The sequence below is a fragment of the Emydura macquarii genome, unplaced genomic scaffold, assembly GCF_026122565.2.
Source record: "Emydura macquarii macquarii isolate MOO-44397 ecotype Brisbane River unplaced genomic scaffold, CSIRO-AGI_Emac_v2 contig_1876, whole genome shotgun sequence".
In the NCBI taxonomy this organism is placed as follows: Eukaryota; Metazoa; Chordata; order Testudines; family Chelidae; genus Emydura; species Emydura macquarii.
The window spans coordinates 17,065,636-17,082,748 of NW_027132013.1; the positions used below are offsets into that span (position 1 = coordinate 17,065,636).

Here is a 17,113-nt window from a genome sequence, read left to right on the forward strand (position 1 = left end):
GCGGCTTCGTCTCAGTGGGTGCCTCTGGCCCTGTTGCTTCCATCTCTCCTTTTTTTGCCCTGAGGAGTTTCTCTGTATTGGAGGCACTGTGCCAAAAGAAGGTTGGGCCAGTTGGCTGCTGCCTGAACTCGCTACCATCTAGGCGCAAGGAGCAATGCTACCAGAGCAGGGAGGGAAGACAGGCTGTTTCACGGAGCCACTCTGCTGTACCTGTGACCAGGCATTTTCTGTGCTCTCAGGCAAATCATGGTCACACAGCTTTTCTTGTTCCAGCAACATACCTCCTCTGTCCTGTACCACTCAAGATGAGAGAGAAAATGGCATTTTCCCATTTAATAGAAGGAGACAGGAACCCCCAGTGTGCCAGATGCACAGCAAAGGGGAAGACATTCCAATTCCCAGGGGGATCTGGCTGAGGTCTCCATGAACTTGAAACGTCTGCAGACGCAGGTTCGATTCAGACAGTGCTGTCAAACCTGCACCTGGAAAAACAGTAGGGAAGCAAGCTGTCCAACTGCTTTCCCTGGCCACCTCCCATTAGAATGAGGTTCCCCGGTGCTGCCCAATACGCTTGGGAGGTACTCTGTGTAAACATCTGCAAAGCCACCTCATTATTCACCTTCAAATCCCTTCTTAAAACTCCGCGCGCGCGCACACACGCACGCACACACACAAAAAACCCCAAAACAAAAACTCAATAACAGTGGGCTGCTGTTGTGCAGAGACCACGGCCTATCATGCTGACCAGTACGGTCTGTTTACTTGTACTGCCCTGTCTGTATCCATCTGTTGTCTCTGGTCTCATATTTAGATTGTAAGCACCCTGGGGCAGGGACTGTCTTTTTGCTCTGTGTTTGTACAGTGCCTAGCACACTGGAGTAGTGGTCTATGATCCGGGCCCACAGGTGCTATGACAACATAAATAAGTGTTGTCGCTCATCTGTGGGGCCTATTTACTCCTATTCTCCCTCTGTCTCCAATTGTCTTATATGTGTCAGCCCACCTCCCCACTAAGATTTGTAAGCCCCGCCTCACCAAACACACACAATGATGTCCTGTTCTGCTTGGCTTACCTCCCCAGGCCATTTCCCTGCCCGGGCTAGGTTTGAGCTGCGAACTGACAGTGGAAGAGTTTGATCATGTCAGGAGAGCAGGCTGGTGAGAATGATTTCTGACAGGGAAAGACAAGGAGTTGGGACTAGAGCCCAGAGTGAGTTCAGACTCGGCTCCCCACAGCTGGAACCAGCCTTATTCCTAGTTTGAGCTCCCCACTGGCCTAACAAAACCCTTGGAAAAACAGTTAGTTTCCATGAACTAGTCACCTTGAAACAGACAGGTTCTTATTAATGAAGCATTTAATAAAGAGGACCTTCTTCCTTCCCTTCCCCACCCAAACCTTCAGACAACGCAACTGACTGAATTTGTTGCTGACAAAAGATGCCGGACAAACACCACTAGAGAGACTGGTGTACCTCTAGCACAGGTACAGCACAAACAGCAGCTACACACCCACACAACAACAGCATCACCATCATCTGGAGCAAGAGTGAAGCCAAGAGATCCCTGACACAGCAGGTGCAGTTGAAGATTCCTACTGGGGTGTTAAGAAGCCACATGAAAAACAGACAGATGTTATTGCCTGCAATGAATGTTGCCGCAGGAAATGAAGTATTTTCTGCTGTGATGTGTATTGGCATAGACAGACATTTATCCATGCTTTGTACTATAAGTATTTTAAGAGAAGAGTTCTCACTATGGCATCAATAACCAATTTAGAGGGGATAGGGTTTTTCAGGGGGTGGCGGCAGGAATCAATTTTGTTTTATATCCTTCTTGGTGGATAATAAATTGGGAAGTTATACAAAGGCAGTTGGTGAGTATTTGCTAGGAGATGCATTCACACCCTATAAAGGTGCCACAAGTAATAGCACTGAGTATTTCAGGAAACCCTGCAGTGCTATATCAAGCCAAGAAACTTGGCTGTATGACACATACATCACTCTCCACAGTGAAGAGGAGAGTGAACAGTTAGGACATACAGGCCATACCTGGATCTCTCTGCATGTCCCAGAAATCTTGAGAGGCTAGTTCTCAGTACTATCTCTGGGGGGCTTAGTGGCCCAGCTTACATTTACAGCAGTAATTAAGCTAAACACACTTAACACCTCACTGAAGAGCCCTTGGGGCCTGATCCAAAGCTCACTGAAGTCACTGGGCATCTTTCCCTTGCTTTCAACAGGCCTTGGATCCATCCCTCTGAGAGTTGAGCCTGATACTAAAAAAACCTGATAGCAATGTGTGTGTGTGTGTTCTGCATAGAACCCACCTCACAAAGTAGTGAGCCCATTTAGAGGGGAAGTAGAATGAAAGTTCCTGGACTGCTTTGCCACACAGGTACACTGCTTTGCCTGGACACAGAGGACTCCAAAAGGGTTCCACCCTTAACTGGAATTAAGTGCAAAAGAGTAGCATGTGCCTATACTATAGTATATATACAATCAGTTCAGCCTATCTTACCCTGATGATTTAGTGCAGTTAGCTATTAAAGCCGAGATTACATTTCCTACCCAGTTTCAGGCTCTGTTGCCTTGACCTGCTTTTGAACACAATCACCAAGCTAGGCAAGTCAACAAGGAGCTCGCAACACAGCACCTGCAGAGCAAGATCAAGGCATTGGCTGCCCCCACCCCATTTTGTATGAAAACTTTTCATTCCAGAATTGTAGGTGACCATCATCATAGTAATCTGGGGTCAGTACAAAAGGTGAGCAGATTTGGAGCAGAATCAGCAATAACTCTAAGTAAACCCCCCTTCCACTGACCAGTGAAGCCTTCCAAACTAGTTATAATGATTTCCTTAAAGAAATCTCTTCTCCAATGTAATTAATTAAAAGATGGAGGGGGGGGGTGTTGTTTTTGTAGGGTTGCTCATAAAAACTAGGCTGCTGGTTTTAAAGCCCAGAGACTTACACAAACCTCCCAGATCTGAGAAGATACATATAGGTTAACTGAAGCCTCACACCTCAATAACATCCACTTATAACGGTATTACCAGAACACAGCCTCATCACCTGCCAATATTTCCCATTTGGAACAGCGTCTTCACTCCAATGCAATGGAAGAGCAGGTTTTGGGTTCAGTTCCCACTCTGCAGAGTGGAATGCATTTCCAGGAGGCATTCGCTCTGAGTAGCTGGATCCGTAGCTGTAAGACTCAGCTGGGTAAATGACCATACGCCACTCTGTTTATCCATACAGCTCCAATTCACATCAATAGGAGCTGTCCTCATGCACTTAGGGAGGTATATAGCTCTCTGAATGAGATTTCTGGGCCTGATCTTCCAGAAATGCTGAGCAACTGCAGCTCCCATTGAATTCAGCTGGAGTTGCGGATGATCAGAACATCCGAGAGTCAGGCCCTAACGAGATAGAAGAGACTAACGTACAAACAGAGAAGGTACCTCAGCCAGAATTCCTGTTGCCCCACCCCTGCTATGCACCATGCTGGAGTCACTGGTTGGCTGCTGCCTCCCACCCAGAAGGCAGCTGCATTACGGCATGCTTTACAATATTTCCAGGTAAGGAGGTGCAACATAATTATATGACCTGGTTTTGCGATCATAAAACCTTCTCAAATTCAGGTCCCAGTGCTTCCAGGCATCTGTTTGTGTTTGGGATTGAGGGGGAAAGAAGAGGAGATGGCAATGAGGAGAAGAAGAAATGAGGAAAGACCTGAGGTAGACATAAGACAAATTTGAGTACAGGCACCAAGGTCTGAGGTAGCAGTAACATTGCCAAAACACTGAAAGGGCTTGCTTACAGTAGTCAGAGCCCATTTAGTCAGACGTCTATTACCAGCATGGAAGGAAAGATACAAGGATGGAAAACTGACAGGGAAAAAAGGAAAAAAAAAAAAAAGGACTGCTTTATTGCCTAATAGGGAGCTAAGAGGCTTGTCTGGCTCCAGGCCACACCACAAACATCCTATGGCTGGATTTCGTTATAATGAAGGGGGAAGAACAAAAAAGGCAGTAGTAGAGAAACAGGAAGTGAGCTTGCTCTTTGCTAATCTTATTAACGCTTGTGGTTTCACTCAGTTAATGCAGTTTGTCGCTTACACCCAAGGATTCCCTTCCATTTCTCCCCACTCCAACCCTCTATTCATGAGATTCCCCACCATCATGAACAGGTACCTTTCAGAACAGTCAATCTTGCTTCAAGAGATCAAAATGAAGTTGGAAGCAGCCCCAAGAAGATTAATTGGACTGGACACTGGAGTGATGGCTACTATCAGATAAGAGGCCCCATGGTCAATAGTCAAATCTCCCTCTCCTCATCTGCATCTTCATAACTGCAGATGGCTCTGGATATCTGTTTCTAGCACTGCAATCCTGGAGTTGGGCATTTCTCATGAAATTCACTCCCTCTTGCAAAGCTCACATTTGGCAATTTTTAGGAAAACACACTCATTCATATAGATATAGATTAACCCAGACTTTTTATTAATTGCCCTGTGTCTTGGTGGGGGCAGGTGGGTACTTATTTCAGTCTTGAGGTGGTAGAGGCCATGGTGGATTTGATCCTTGCAATAGATATATTTTTTCTAACATACCCACCTGACAATGGATGCATTATAAGTTTTTTAAATAACTACAACAGAGTTCATCCCTCCCCCCTATATCGGTGCTTAGGCCTTATGGCATATCTGTTTTTAAAATAGCCACACAACTAGTGAGCCTATGGGTCAGAGACAACTGAGCCTTTCAGTGGCTCTGATAGGCACCTTAGAATCCACCTTCATGAGGTCTTCCCAATACAGTCTCCATCCCTTTCTACAAGTGACTGGGACCCTTCAGTCTAATTTCAGACAGAGCCAGCTGCCACACAGCAAGGCAACCAAATCCCAGAGAACAACCTAAGCATTAGATACAACAATGATAAACCAAAGGCAGTAGGACTTCACAGACGATGCTACAATGTAAAATATTAACCAGGTAGTAGTGACGGCTCCTGGCCAAGCTCATGGGGGGATTCCAACCATACTGCAATGAGCAGTACACAATCCCACATCCTCATTGGTGACAATGTCTTACAGCCCCAGTACATAAACTGCATTACATGCAAGGTTGGGGACTTGTATATCATGGGCAGGGAGGCACTAGTTCAAGAGGAAAGTGCCTAGGACAAAATAGCTGCACAGCCCATACACATTATTGCGTTTCTATTATGGTACTCTTATGGTCAAAAGATTAAAAAGACATCTATTGTGTCTTAATTAGAGCACACACCATTTTTATTTAAATCTGATCCAACTGCTCTTCCAGTCCTAGCTATTTTAACAACACTGTTAGACCAATACTCCCAAACCTGTCATTTAATTTCTATATCAGGACAAGGCCATCTCAAAAGGCAACATCGATTTAAAAAAGAGAGACCAATTCTCACTAGATAGCCTAAAAAAGTGTTTATACAACCTTCTGGATAGCTTATATTCAAATTTCCCCACTTACTGGGCTAGCAGTGGGCACAACATTACACACCAAGTTACACGCATTACTGAAGTTATAGGGAGGCTGGTTAATGTCATCACCTTTACCTTGTGTAGTTATGAACAGTCAGATAACAGGCCCAAGAATTTGAACTGGTTGCCTGCAACAGTCAAGCAGGAATTCCCCAGACACATACATGCACACTACTGGGCTAATAGCTTGCTTCCTTTTGGGTGTTTCCTCCCCCCTCTGGTAGAGTAGGAGGATGGCTCTCAGACTAGGTGGACAGATGGTTTGATCCAGTACAGGAAATCTTGTGTTTTTAAACAGCTCTTCACACTTTTGTAAAATCCCTCAAAAATCTGCACAGACCATTTTGTTGTTGATCCCCACCATTTCCTAAGTTCTTTCATTAACAAAGTGCTGTGTGGATGAACAAGTCACTACGAAGCCCAGATGCCTCACTCATCTCACAATACGAAGAGGTTACCATGAATAATGTTCTTGGTAAAAAAAACAAAATACCAATCTTCAAGAGAGTGAGCCGCATCCTACTGTTCTAAAATGAATAATTGCCTTACAAAACCAGTGATTTATCCGTCCTTTGCAGCAACACTTAAAGGAGGCTTTTGAGCTAAACATCTTTAAAAAACTAATACATGATAAGGTGGGTGAGGTAATATCTTTTATTGGACCGACTTCTGTTTTAGACCCACTGGACTGCATGGAATTGAGAGTCAGGTAGATAGCAACCACTGCACAGCTTTCTAGAAAGACAAGCCATCTTTACATATAGCACATTATATACTGCTTGCTGCACTCAGAGGATTACCAGTTACTGGGATAGTGCCATTTCTAACAGATAATTTCACTGATTTATAGATACTGTATTCAGTCAGTCTTTACCTATAAACAGGAAGTGCTCAGCACAGTTCAGCTATTGCCGTCACTGTTCCTCTAGCTCCAGAAATCTAAGTGATTTAGATTTCTCAGCAAGAGGCATACTTTATTGCAGCTTCCCAGTAGGCAGTCCTGTCTGATAATAGGACTGAGGAAACAGAAAGTTATTTTTTAATAAAAATTAAGTGTTTGAATCTTGTATGTTACTTTTTTTTTTAAAATGTCATTGTAATCCTTAAGAATAGAAGTTGTATTTTTTTTTTTTTTTTAATTTCGGCTCACTCATTACAAATGGATTCTTCACCCTACCCTGCATCACGTTGTCAAGATGGCAGCCGTCTGATCAGAAAGGGAGCATGGTATTGCATTAGCATACCAGGCTGGGAATCAGATTTTTCTTCTCTCAGCTCAGCAACTTTGGACAAGTCACTTACAATGAACAGTGTCCAAAATTAGAGTGAACAATTTGAAAAACCATGAGCCTGATTTTCAGAGATGTCAGCATCTCCAAGAGTCAGACCCATGGTATTTCAGATGGAGGCCCCACAAAAAGTCTTTGGCCCCACAAAACTTTTACCTCAACTATGTCCTCAGTGGCTGGTGTTCTCAAAGAGGCCTGGTCGTCTTCAGCTGTGGACTTTGCTTCCACCATCAGTCAGATGAAGTCCAAGCTTGCTGACCTGCATGGTGACCTATTCGCTCAGAGCCTGATCTAGCCCCCAGTGAAGTCAGTCATTCTCAAACTCTTTCCCCCGGGGACCCAAAACACAGCTGCATTTGTCATGACCGCGGTGATGGGTTCACATCCCCTATATATTAGAAACCTGATCATTAATATTCTAGTTAACCAAGCTGTGAAGGCAAAACTCTCCTTGACCTCAACTGAGTCAAAATTTAATGCATCTTCCATGTTTTATTCACTAAATTGTGAACTTTTCAGTTTTACTGACGTTATGATAGCCACAAGAACAAATGGCATCTCTTCATTGACCTAAGGGAGTTAGATTGAGGCCTTGGGATTTTTCTGATCAAGAGATGGAAATTTCTTGTGGGCTGTGAAGTGCTATTTCAAGGTAGCTTTGTCAATCTGTTATTCAATTGTATAGTATTTCAAAACTAGTAAATGGCCACGGGAAGACATTAGCTGGCACATTTTACAAGAGCACATACATTTCCCAACAGCCTGCAGTGATGAGTGCATTTTGAGAGTGATCTTCTGACAGTGGCAATGAGAAGCAGTAGTATCAGTCTGTTAGGGCTTGGCAAGTGTCTTTGGAAGCCCATTTCCTGTATTTTCTTGAGAATAATGGGGAGAGTATAATAGATGGTCAAATCTTTCAGTTAGAAGAAACTACCAAGAAGAGTTTGATATTGCAAGGGAAAGAGCTTTAATCCCCACAAGAGACCCCTGCTGTTGTACAAAAGGGCCATGCAGAAGCTTATTAAAAGTCAGATTGAGCAGAATTAGTTCTGTTCATTATTTTTCCCCCTTAAGTGAATATCACTGCTTAGATGAGCTCTTTAAAGCCTCTTAAAAACCCTTCTAAAAACATGACAACCCAAAAAGCCTCTTATGGAAATGCTATGCAACCAGAAAAGCTGGTTTTTCAAAGCAGCGTCAATACCCCCTGCATTCTAAACTAGCAGCATCATCCTCCCCACCTAGCAAGCTCCTGCAGGGAATTACTCAGTGGTGTCTGAAAGGGGGAGGAGAGGAAAAATGCGAGGGAACTGAGGCACTATCAGGTTAAAAACGCCTCTCATCCTCAGGACTTTCATAGTGCTTTTCCTCCATAGATCTCAAAGTGATTTATAGAGACATTAATTCCAATTTCACTACCCACCTGTGAGGGACATTGCATCAGTCCCATTGTACAGAAGGGTAAATACAAGCACATGGAACGTGGAAAAGCTACCTGAAAACTAGCTTTGTAAAAATGTCTCCATGGGGTGCAGCTCCGCTGAGCATTCCAGTCAGTTACTAAAATCAGCACATCCAAGTTCTTACTACTTTTTACTCCTGCCCTTAGCTCTGCTGTGCCAGCACAACAAAGAGAGATTCTGCTCCTTTGTGTGTGTTGTGAACAGACCAGTACGCATACCCCTGGGGGGTACGCAGAGATCTTCCACTGGGTAGGTACACCAACTCATCTAGATATTTGCCTAGTTTTACAACAGGCTACATATAAAGCACTAGTGAAGACAGTGTAAACTAAAATTTCTTACAGATAATGACTCATTTATACTATACACTGAAATATAAGTGCAATATTTACATTCTGATTGATTTATTTTATAAATTATATGGTAAAAATGAGAATGTTAGCAATTGTTCAGAAATAGCACGCTGTGACGCTTTTGTATTTTTAAGTCTGATTTTGTAAGCAAGTAGTTTTTAAGTGAGGTGAAACTTGGGGGGTATGCAAGACAAATCAGACTCCTGAAAGGGGTACAGTAGTTTGGAAAGGTTGAGAGCCACTGCTATGGAACACTACTGAGGACAGCTATTTGGGGATAGAGAGGCCTACCGTTTTCAAATGTTGAAGCCGATTCCCCTCACACTAAGGCCTTGTCTACAGGAATACTTAACTGGCAAAACTTATGTGGCTCAGGGGTGTGTTTTTTTCATACCCCTGAGCGACAAAAGTGCTAGTGTAGACAAGACCTTAGGCTGCTATTACAGCTGTACCACTGCAACTGCGCCGTTGTAATGTCTGCTATATAGCCTGACGGGAGAGAGCACTCTCCTGTCAGCATAATTAAACCACCCCCAACGACCTCTGCTGACATAGTGCTGCCCATGCTGGCGCTTCTGCCAGGGAAACTTATGTCAGTCAAGGGGTGTTTTTTCACACCCCTGACTGACAAAAAAGCGTTACTGACAAAAGTTCTAATGCAGGCATAGCTCCATGCAGCTTCAGGGCTGGTCTACACTAGAGAGTTGTGTTGACAAGACTCAGCATTAATTACTGCGACAGCTGATGTTCACACTACCCTCCTTGGGTCAGTGGAGTGCATCATCACAAGGAGCACTTCCATTCATCTAAGAGGGGCAGTGTGGGGAGCCGAGAGTCCGGTCTCCCAGCTTCCAGCCACGCTCCTGAGCTCCCAGTGGACTGGCCCCCCCTCATTCCCCATCAGAAGCCAGTCTGGGCTTCCCGTTCCCAAGGGGAAACCACCTGGGTTTTTTTGCCCAAGGAATGGGGTCCAGCTGCCCCAGTTTCTCATCCCCACTCCCCGCTGGGAGCTGGGCAACCTGGTCAATTTCACAGCTCAGCCATGAAATTAACAAGGGGGGCTTCTGCCCCATGGAGAGGGCTGGGGCTTCTAGCAGGATAGAGAGGGCCAGCCGCTCAGCTCTCAGGGGGGCTTTTTGTCAATTTTGCTGCTCCGCTAAAATGACAGCCCCACAGCCAGCGTAAGAGATGCAGTGTCTACACTGACACTGTGTTACCCTAACTAAGCCGACATAAGCCCTACACTAGTAGTCCCCAAACTTTTTATGCTGCACCCCCCCCCCTTGCCTCTGTCCACACACCTCCAGGAACCAGAGCTGGAGCTGAGGCTGGGGCAGCAGTTGGGGCCTTAGTTGGGGCTGGGAGCCAGGGGCCAAGGCTGGAGGCACAGCTGGAGGGGGCGGGTCTGGGGCCAGAAGCGAGGCCGTGGCCAGGCTGCAGTTGGGACTGGGGGCCCGAGCCTGGAGTCAGGAGCAGTGTCACAGTCAGGTGTGGAGCTGCAGCCAGGCCTGGCACCAAGAGCTGTGGCCACAGCTGGGGGCGGGTGTGGGGCCATGGCTGGGGGCAGGGCTGCAGCCAGGGGCTGCGGGTGGACTGGAGGCAGAGCAAGGCTGGGTGGCACTCCTCCTCCACCCCCACATGGGGTCCTCTACGCCCCTCTGTTAGGTCAACTTACATTTCTAGTGTAGACAATGCCTCAGAGTGGCCCCCCTGCTTGGAAGTGTCAAGATGGAAGCATTTCTTCCTTCATACCATCAAAAAGGGTGCTATCAGCTCTATTCACTTAATGGACGCACTGAATAGTGACAGTAAGCCCTAAAAAGTTCCAGAGAGGTAGCTGTGTTAGTCTGTATACAGCAAAAACAACAAGATGGGATTTACCCACTTCGTCAGCCACGAAAGCTTATGCCCGCAGAAATTTGTTAGTCTTTAAGGTGCTCCAGGACTCTCGTTTTTTTAAGTCCTAAAAGCTGATTATACAAACAGAATTATATATAAAAACATTTTATACACACACACACACACACACACACACACACTCAAGCAGCTGGTGTGCATTCATACACTATACAGGCTCTTCTCTGCAACTACTGTCTTTTTTTCTCCAGAATCAGCAGCAAGACTCTAGCTATTCTGTGGTTGTGAAGAAAATCTCAGCAATGCGAACCAAGCATATCTGATCAAGAGAGGAATCTGCAAAGCCCAGAACATTAGCAGTGGGAGGTGTGCCCCATTCATCTCACTAGGGTGAGAACTCAGAGGCCCAGTGACTATTCGTTAAATGTCAACATTGGAAACTATTTCATTCCTTGTGTAAGAAAGGAAATCACATCTGCATAGTTTACTGAGCATCTCATTTTGGGTACACCCACACAGCAGCAGGGAAGTGTACGGTAATTCCCATCTTGGCTTGACAGACCCATGCTAGCTTGGCTCAAGCTAGCACGCTAAAAATAGTGTGGCTGCAGCAGCGTGAGTGATGGCTTGGGCTAGCTGCCTGAGTACACAGCCAGGGAATCAGGTGGGATTTACTCAGGTGGCTAGCCCATGCCGCCATGGCCACACTGGTAATTTAGCACCCTAGCTCTGCTCCGAGCTGTGGGGTAGATGTACCCTTTGGCGCCACAACTGAGCAATACCACCACTTTTCTATTCCTCCTCAATAAAGGAGCCAAGCCCAAAGAGTCCAGGGGCATCAGGAAACACACACGGTCTCATTTTGAACATCTGCACATTCCACTGTGAACAGCATCTCAATTTGGTGATTCACACTGATAGTTTATTTTGTGGGCAGAGCATGGGAGAGTACCATTTCTCACCATCTGACACCCCCCACACACACACCCACACACACCCTACTAGAATGGTAGAAGGGATCCATGTAATAATCCCATCCCCCAAAGAAATACAGAGACATCCACAGCCCATCTATGACAACAGAAGGAGGAATGACATACAGTACTCCAAATTCATTGATCCAGGCTCAATTTCAATAGAATATAATCTGGATTATTTTAAACTAGATACACTGTGAATTTGGGTTATGCACAAGAAAAATGAGTGGCACAAGGGGAAATGGTGTAAGGAATTAGCGTATCTTTGCCCCCTTTTTAGTGGCTGGCCCACACAGAGGTTTGAGTGTGCTACACCCTTGAGCTAAGAGACTAACCCTTCTGCTCAAGCAGCAGAGGCACATGCTTTTATATCTAGAGGCATGGGTTTAATCCCTGCTGCTGACAGCCCCACACCACTATATACGAAAATCACTCAATATTTTATCCCAGCCCCCAATGAAGCACAAGTAAAAATATAATATCACTCCCCCCTTCAGAGAACCACTCTCTTAGCAAAACTGATCACCTTGCTCTGCAAAAGAAATTGCTAGGCTCCGCTAGGCCACATTAGATCTTACCAACTTTAGTATCCTAATAGCTGGGTGGGAATTAAACTTTATACCACAGTCAGTCAATTCTTTGAAATTAGTCAAGAGCAAAATAAAGGAAAGCTCTCCATCAACTTACTGCTGGTTGGTCCTTCAGATAAGCAATCTAGCATCCTCACATTAGACTGGGAATTAAATATCCTTCTCTTTCCCCTTTTTTGACATATAGGCTTGCCTACCATGAACTCTGCTCTCTAGTAAGCACTCTTGTTTGCATGCTTTGCTCCTCATGCCTTTTATCCTCTTCATGCAGCCTTTTCAAGCTAAGAAACCAAGGACAGGAGCTCCATAGTTATCACCGCTAATTAACTCATCAGTCTCCAATGGAAACGTTTCTGAACCCACCATTTCAGTTAACTATGAATTCAAGTACCTATGAAACCTTGGGGAATGGAAGAAACAAAGAGTCCTCTCATTAGTACACACAGCCACAGTTACTCCCAAATTCATGAAGGGAGCCAAACACAACTGTTAAAAATCCAGTTTTACCCTCACCAGCCTCCAACACCTATGTCCACTAGTGCAACAGGAAAGTAGTTACATTTTCTGTTCATAACTCAGACATGGCAAGATGTGATACAAAGTGTAAAATTAACAAGTGATTCACTCTAGTGACTTGACAGTTGTAGGAGGTGCCCTGCCATACTTCTTTTTTCTTTTTTTATTCTATTTTATTGTCTGATGAAATGACTAACAGGGAAATGTTTCAGGGATTAGGATTCCAGAGTGATCTAATACAGGATGCCTTTGGCTTAAAAAAAAAAAAAAAAAAAAGAAGCTAGAACTCCTCCTAACCTCCCCCCCCCCCACCCCAAGTTTAAAAAAAGGGATGAATGTTACCATTTTTGGACATAAGTTTTGCACAAGCCCAACCCTAAACCACACCATTCAAATGAGAAATGAGCTATCATCCCGCTTGTGATCACATGGAACTGGGGACCTTTCAAAAGGGGAGAATAAAGAAGTGGTGGGAATACAAGAGGTCATTTTACTAACAACAGAGGGCTAGTCAGCCCACCTGATCTCCCAAACACTGGTAGTGCCTACCTGTTCCCCTGTATATTGGGGGCCACTTGTCTTGTCTAGCCTATGGGGGGTCAGGGCAGCTGAAGGAAAGTGAGCCCTGGGTAACTGTCTCAGCCAATTTTACATCCATATCTGACCTCCTCCTTGATCACATCGCGCCTGCTACCTTTCCTTCCTGGGCCGTTGTTCTCAGGGGGCAACCCCGGCGCTTGGAGTGCCACTTTAGCAAGCACACATGTGCCTGGCCAGGCCTCCCGGCCCCCAGGGCGCACCCAGCGCCAGCCGCCCAAATCACCTCTTCAACAGCTTGCTGGGGAGCAAGCAGCGAGGTGGCCCCGAGCAGCACCGAGGAGAAGCCGACTGCAGACGCGTGACGGTGCGAGACAACGAGGAGCCCGCTTTCGTAAATGGCATTGCGAAATGTGGGGACTGAGCGAGGGCTCCCGGCTGCATGGCTCCAGGGCCCGGCGCTGACAGGGGAAAACATCTGTTGCTGGAGGGGAAACGGGAACTTCTGCGCTGCTACATTTGGGCAACACAATTTCTTTAACCGATCCACGCCCCCCTCCCCCAAAACACACACACACACACACAGGTAGGAAAGACAACACACAGCCTGCATGTCTGTTGCACATTGGGGTGTTTTTTTAAACCCACAAAGCAAGCAATCCATCAGCGTCTCCTGCGCTCTCTCCAAACGCCGTTTGCGGGGGGGGGGGGGGAGATCTGGGAGACTCCAGATCACGCCTCGGTTTAAACTCCATTAAAAACCACGGTTCTGGCTCGAGTTAAAAACAAACCCCAGGCGCGGGGCACGCCGCATGCCACAATGTTCCAGCTCCGCATCTCGATCAACAGGTCCCGTGCAGGGCTGGACAGGCGAGGCCAGCTCCCGTGGCCGCTGCAATCTCTTGCCATCCGGGAGAAATTGGAGGGAGGCGGAATAAGCGGTCATGCACATGCACGTCCACAATGAGGGTGACAGTGCGGCCGGCAGCCCCCTTCCCCCCCCCCCCCTTCTTCAGACCAGGCGGGGTTATTTAAAGAAATAAAATCAGGGCGATGCAGGGATGCGGCTCCCAGCAGGAAACCTGGCACAGCTATCAAGAGCCCAGCTCCAGCTCTCTGCCCTAGAGCAAACGCAGAAAATACCCGCAGCGTTCAACACGGAGGGGACCGGGGGGGCTGAACGTGAGAAGGTAACCACGCAGATCCACCGCAGCGACGGTACAACCAGGCTCCAGGAAATCCAAGGAAACGTTTCCTCCACCCCCATCCTGCTAAACGCCTGTAACACAACACTCCCCTCTAAACCGAGCTACTGCAACCTCTGCTAATATCACCCCACCCCCTGCTCCAGGATCTTGCCTAGGATGCTGGGGAGGGAGAAAGAGTGAGGGTGAAAAGGGGGGGTGGGAGAGGAATTTACCTTCCTCTGCTGTTTTTCCCAGGCTGGATCCAAAAGCATGTCCCTGTCCCAGTCCTCCTCCGGCTGCATGTAGTCATTGGTTTGCTGAGAGTCATAATGATCCATGATGGTGAGCGTGTCCTTTGGTCCGCTTTCGCCTTTCCTCCCCGGCTCTCGCTGCTCAGACCCGCTGCCACGGCTCGCACAAGGCGGGCAAGTCTCGGGAAGCTGCCTGCTGAAGCACAGCTACAGCGGAGCAAACGCAGAGAGGCGGCGGCGGCAGCTCCCAGTCCCTCCAAATCTCAACTCTCAACCTAGTCTTTGCACGCTCAGAGAAGGGGGCGGCGCGGGGAAGAGCCCTGCCTCCTAGGGCTAATCTCATTGGCTAGGCGGAGTTGCCAAAAGTTCATTTTCCAAGGCTACCATCGCTCTATTGAGGCCCCCTTGTGTCAGTCAGGGCTTTCAGCAGCTGGGATAGGTTGATTTAAGGCTGGCCCCTACCTCCTCCCCCTTACTCATGTGACATCTGAGTTTAATCTACTGCTGTCTGTGTGGACTCAGTTCGGTGACGTCTCCTCTTACCTAGGGGGCTTTGTAGGAATATCAGAAGCTATTGAACAGACAGAATACACATTCTTAAACCCAGAGAAATACCTGTTGTGCAATGCAAAAAATGCAACCAAAAAAAAGTATGTCTACATACTGCATGTCTTATGTTTGATGGAGAGACAAGGTGGGTGAAGAATATCTTTTATTGGAAAACTTCTGTTGTATTACCTCACCCACCTTGTCTCTCTGGGACTAACATGGCTACAACACTACATACCGTTATATTTGATGTATTATCCCTTCATTCCTGTTTTACTCAACAAGCTTCTGTGTTAGACAGGTCCATGTTAAAGCCATTCTGTCAGGGTAACAATATACAGTATTCAGAAAAATAGTCCTTACCTGCATTACTAGAAAAACACCTTATTACAAACAAAATGTTAAACATCTCATTTATTTGTCAGTGGGAATGCACTTTATTTAAACCAGGATCCTGTAAACATACATACCTAACTGTGTACATGTGTGTAATCTTGTTGAGTTCAAAGGGACCACTGTACAAAGTTAAGCATGTGCATGAATTTGTAGGATAGGATCCCGTGCATCTCTGTCAAATTGAACTGTCAGTTACAATGTTGTTTCTAGTTATTTAATTTTCTGGTTCTTATCCACCAGCACTGTGCTATAATCTTTGGGTTGCAAACTTTACAGTGGAAAGTTTATTGGTTAAAAATCAATTTATATTTAAATTTTGAAAAATAATAATACATTTTCTACTTTTCTTAATTTTAATATTTTATTTTGAAGATGCAGTGGCCTCTCCATAATTAAGGTTGCAACCAGCTTGCAGTATGAAGCTTGTTTTAATTTCCTTTAATTTTGGTTTGGAAAGTTGTCAAATTGACTCTGAAGGAATTTTCTCAGAATTACTCAGGGAATATTTTTGCAAACTCTGAAGAAAATTTGTCCAGCACTTTATAGTTTAAGCCCACAATTCTGGAACACACATGGTCTTAACTTTAAGCATTTGACTAATCCCATTGAATTCAATGAGGCTATCAGCATGCATAAAGTTAAGCGTATGCATAATGATTTGGAGGATGTGAAGCCAAAAAATTACTCTAGTTTAACTTTTTATGGCAAATGTTTCTCTGTCTCCCTCTGGCTCAGACTGGGTTATTACTATCCTCTTCAAACTTTCAATATGGTTACATCTCTGTGGAAAATACTAAGTAAATAGGTTGTAGTTAAGCAAAGTTATTAATTATTTTTGTGGGTAGTTTTGGCCTCACTATTGCTCCCATTGATGTAGATTATCCCATTGGGAGATTATCTTTGCCAGTGACTTCAGTGGGACCAGACTGTGCATTATATCCTGAAGAACCAGGATTCTATCTTGGCTCTGCAGTTATATGTTGTTTTATTATGGAATGGCAATAGTTTCTTCCTAGTTAACATTGCAGCCGCACTCCCATTATATTTTTGTAAGTAAGATAAACCAAAGTTCTTATGCTTTCAAATTTTTAGGGTTAAGTTTCATTAGCAACTGGAACATTTTCTGAGAATTTTGCTTAAAATAATGAAAAGCCTGAAATTTGCTTTTTTAAAATTTGCTCTTAATTTTTTATGAAGTGTTCACCATTTCTTTGGGTCCTTTTCTCTATCCAACAAAATCACATTACACTCAAACAATTGAAACCCAGGTAGACTTGGAACTTGGATCATCCAGCAAGAGGCAGGTTTTTTTCAAAGACAGGAACAGTAAAATGTTTAAGCTGCTGCTGATATTTGAAACTTGACATGATTCTCTGTCAATGAAGCTGCTGAAGAAAAAACATGGCAAGAGCAAATATTTTCCTCAGCTGCCTCTGAGCCAGCGAAAGCTACTTTGTGAAACTGAAAGGAAATTCCCAGCTCTTTTTTTTTAAAAAATAGCTCTTCCTTAGGCATTATATACCAAAATACAATTTTAGCCTAAGGAGAGTGTGCACAAGGCCAGTTTTCAGATTGCTTAAGGAACAGAGAGTATGTGACATATGAATAGTTACTGCATGGAACACATAA

General features: G+C 45.2%; 1 protein-coding gene across 5 annotated transcripts in view; it reads right to left on the minus strand.

The window, feature by feature from the left end:
* The window catches only part of ACTN1 (actinin alpha 1), a 138,140-nt gene extending 123,339 nt beyond the window's left edge, over nucleotides 1-14,801 (minus strand). For all 5 annotated transcript variants that reach the window (XM_067557810.1, XM_067557809.1, XM_067557806.1 and 2 more), the window contains exon 1: nucleotides 14,522-14,801. In XM_067557810.1, the coding sequence (XP_067413911.1) occupies nucleotides 14,522-14,626 (105 nt within the window). In that variant the 5' untranslated portion in view covers nucleotides 14,627-14,801. The remainder of the gene's footprint in view (nucleotides 1-14,521) is intronic.
* Between the last annotated feature and the right edge of the window lie 2,312 nt (nucleotides 14,802-17,113).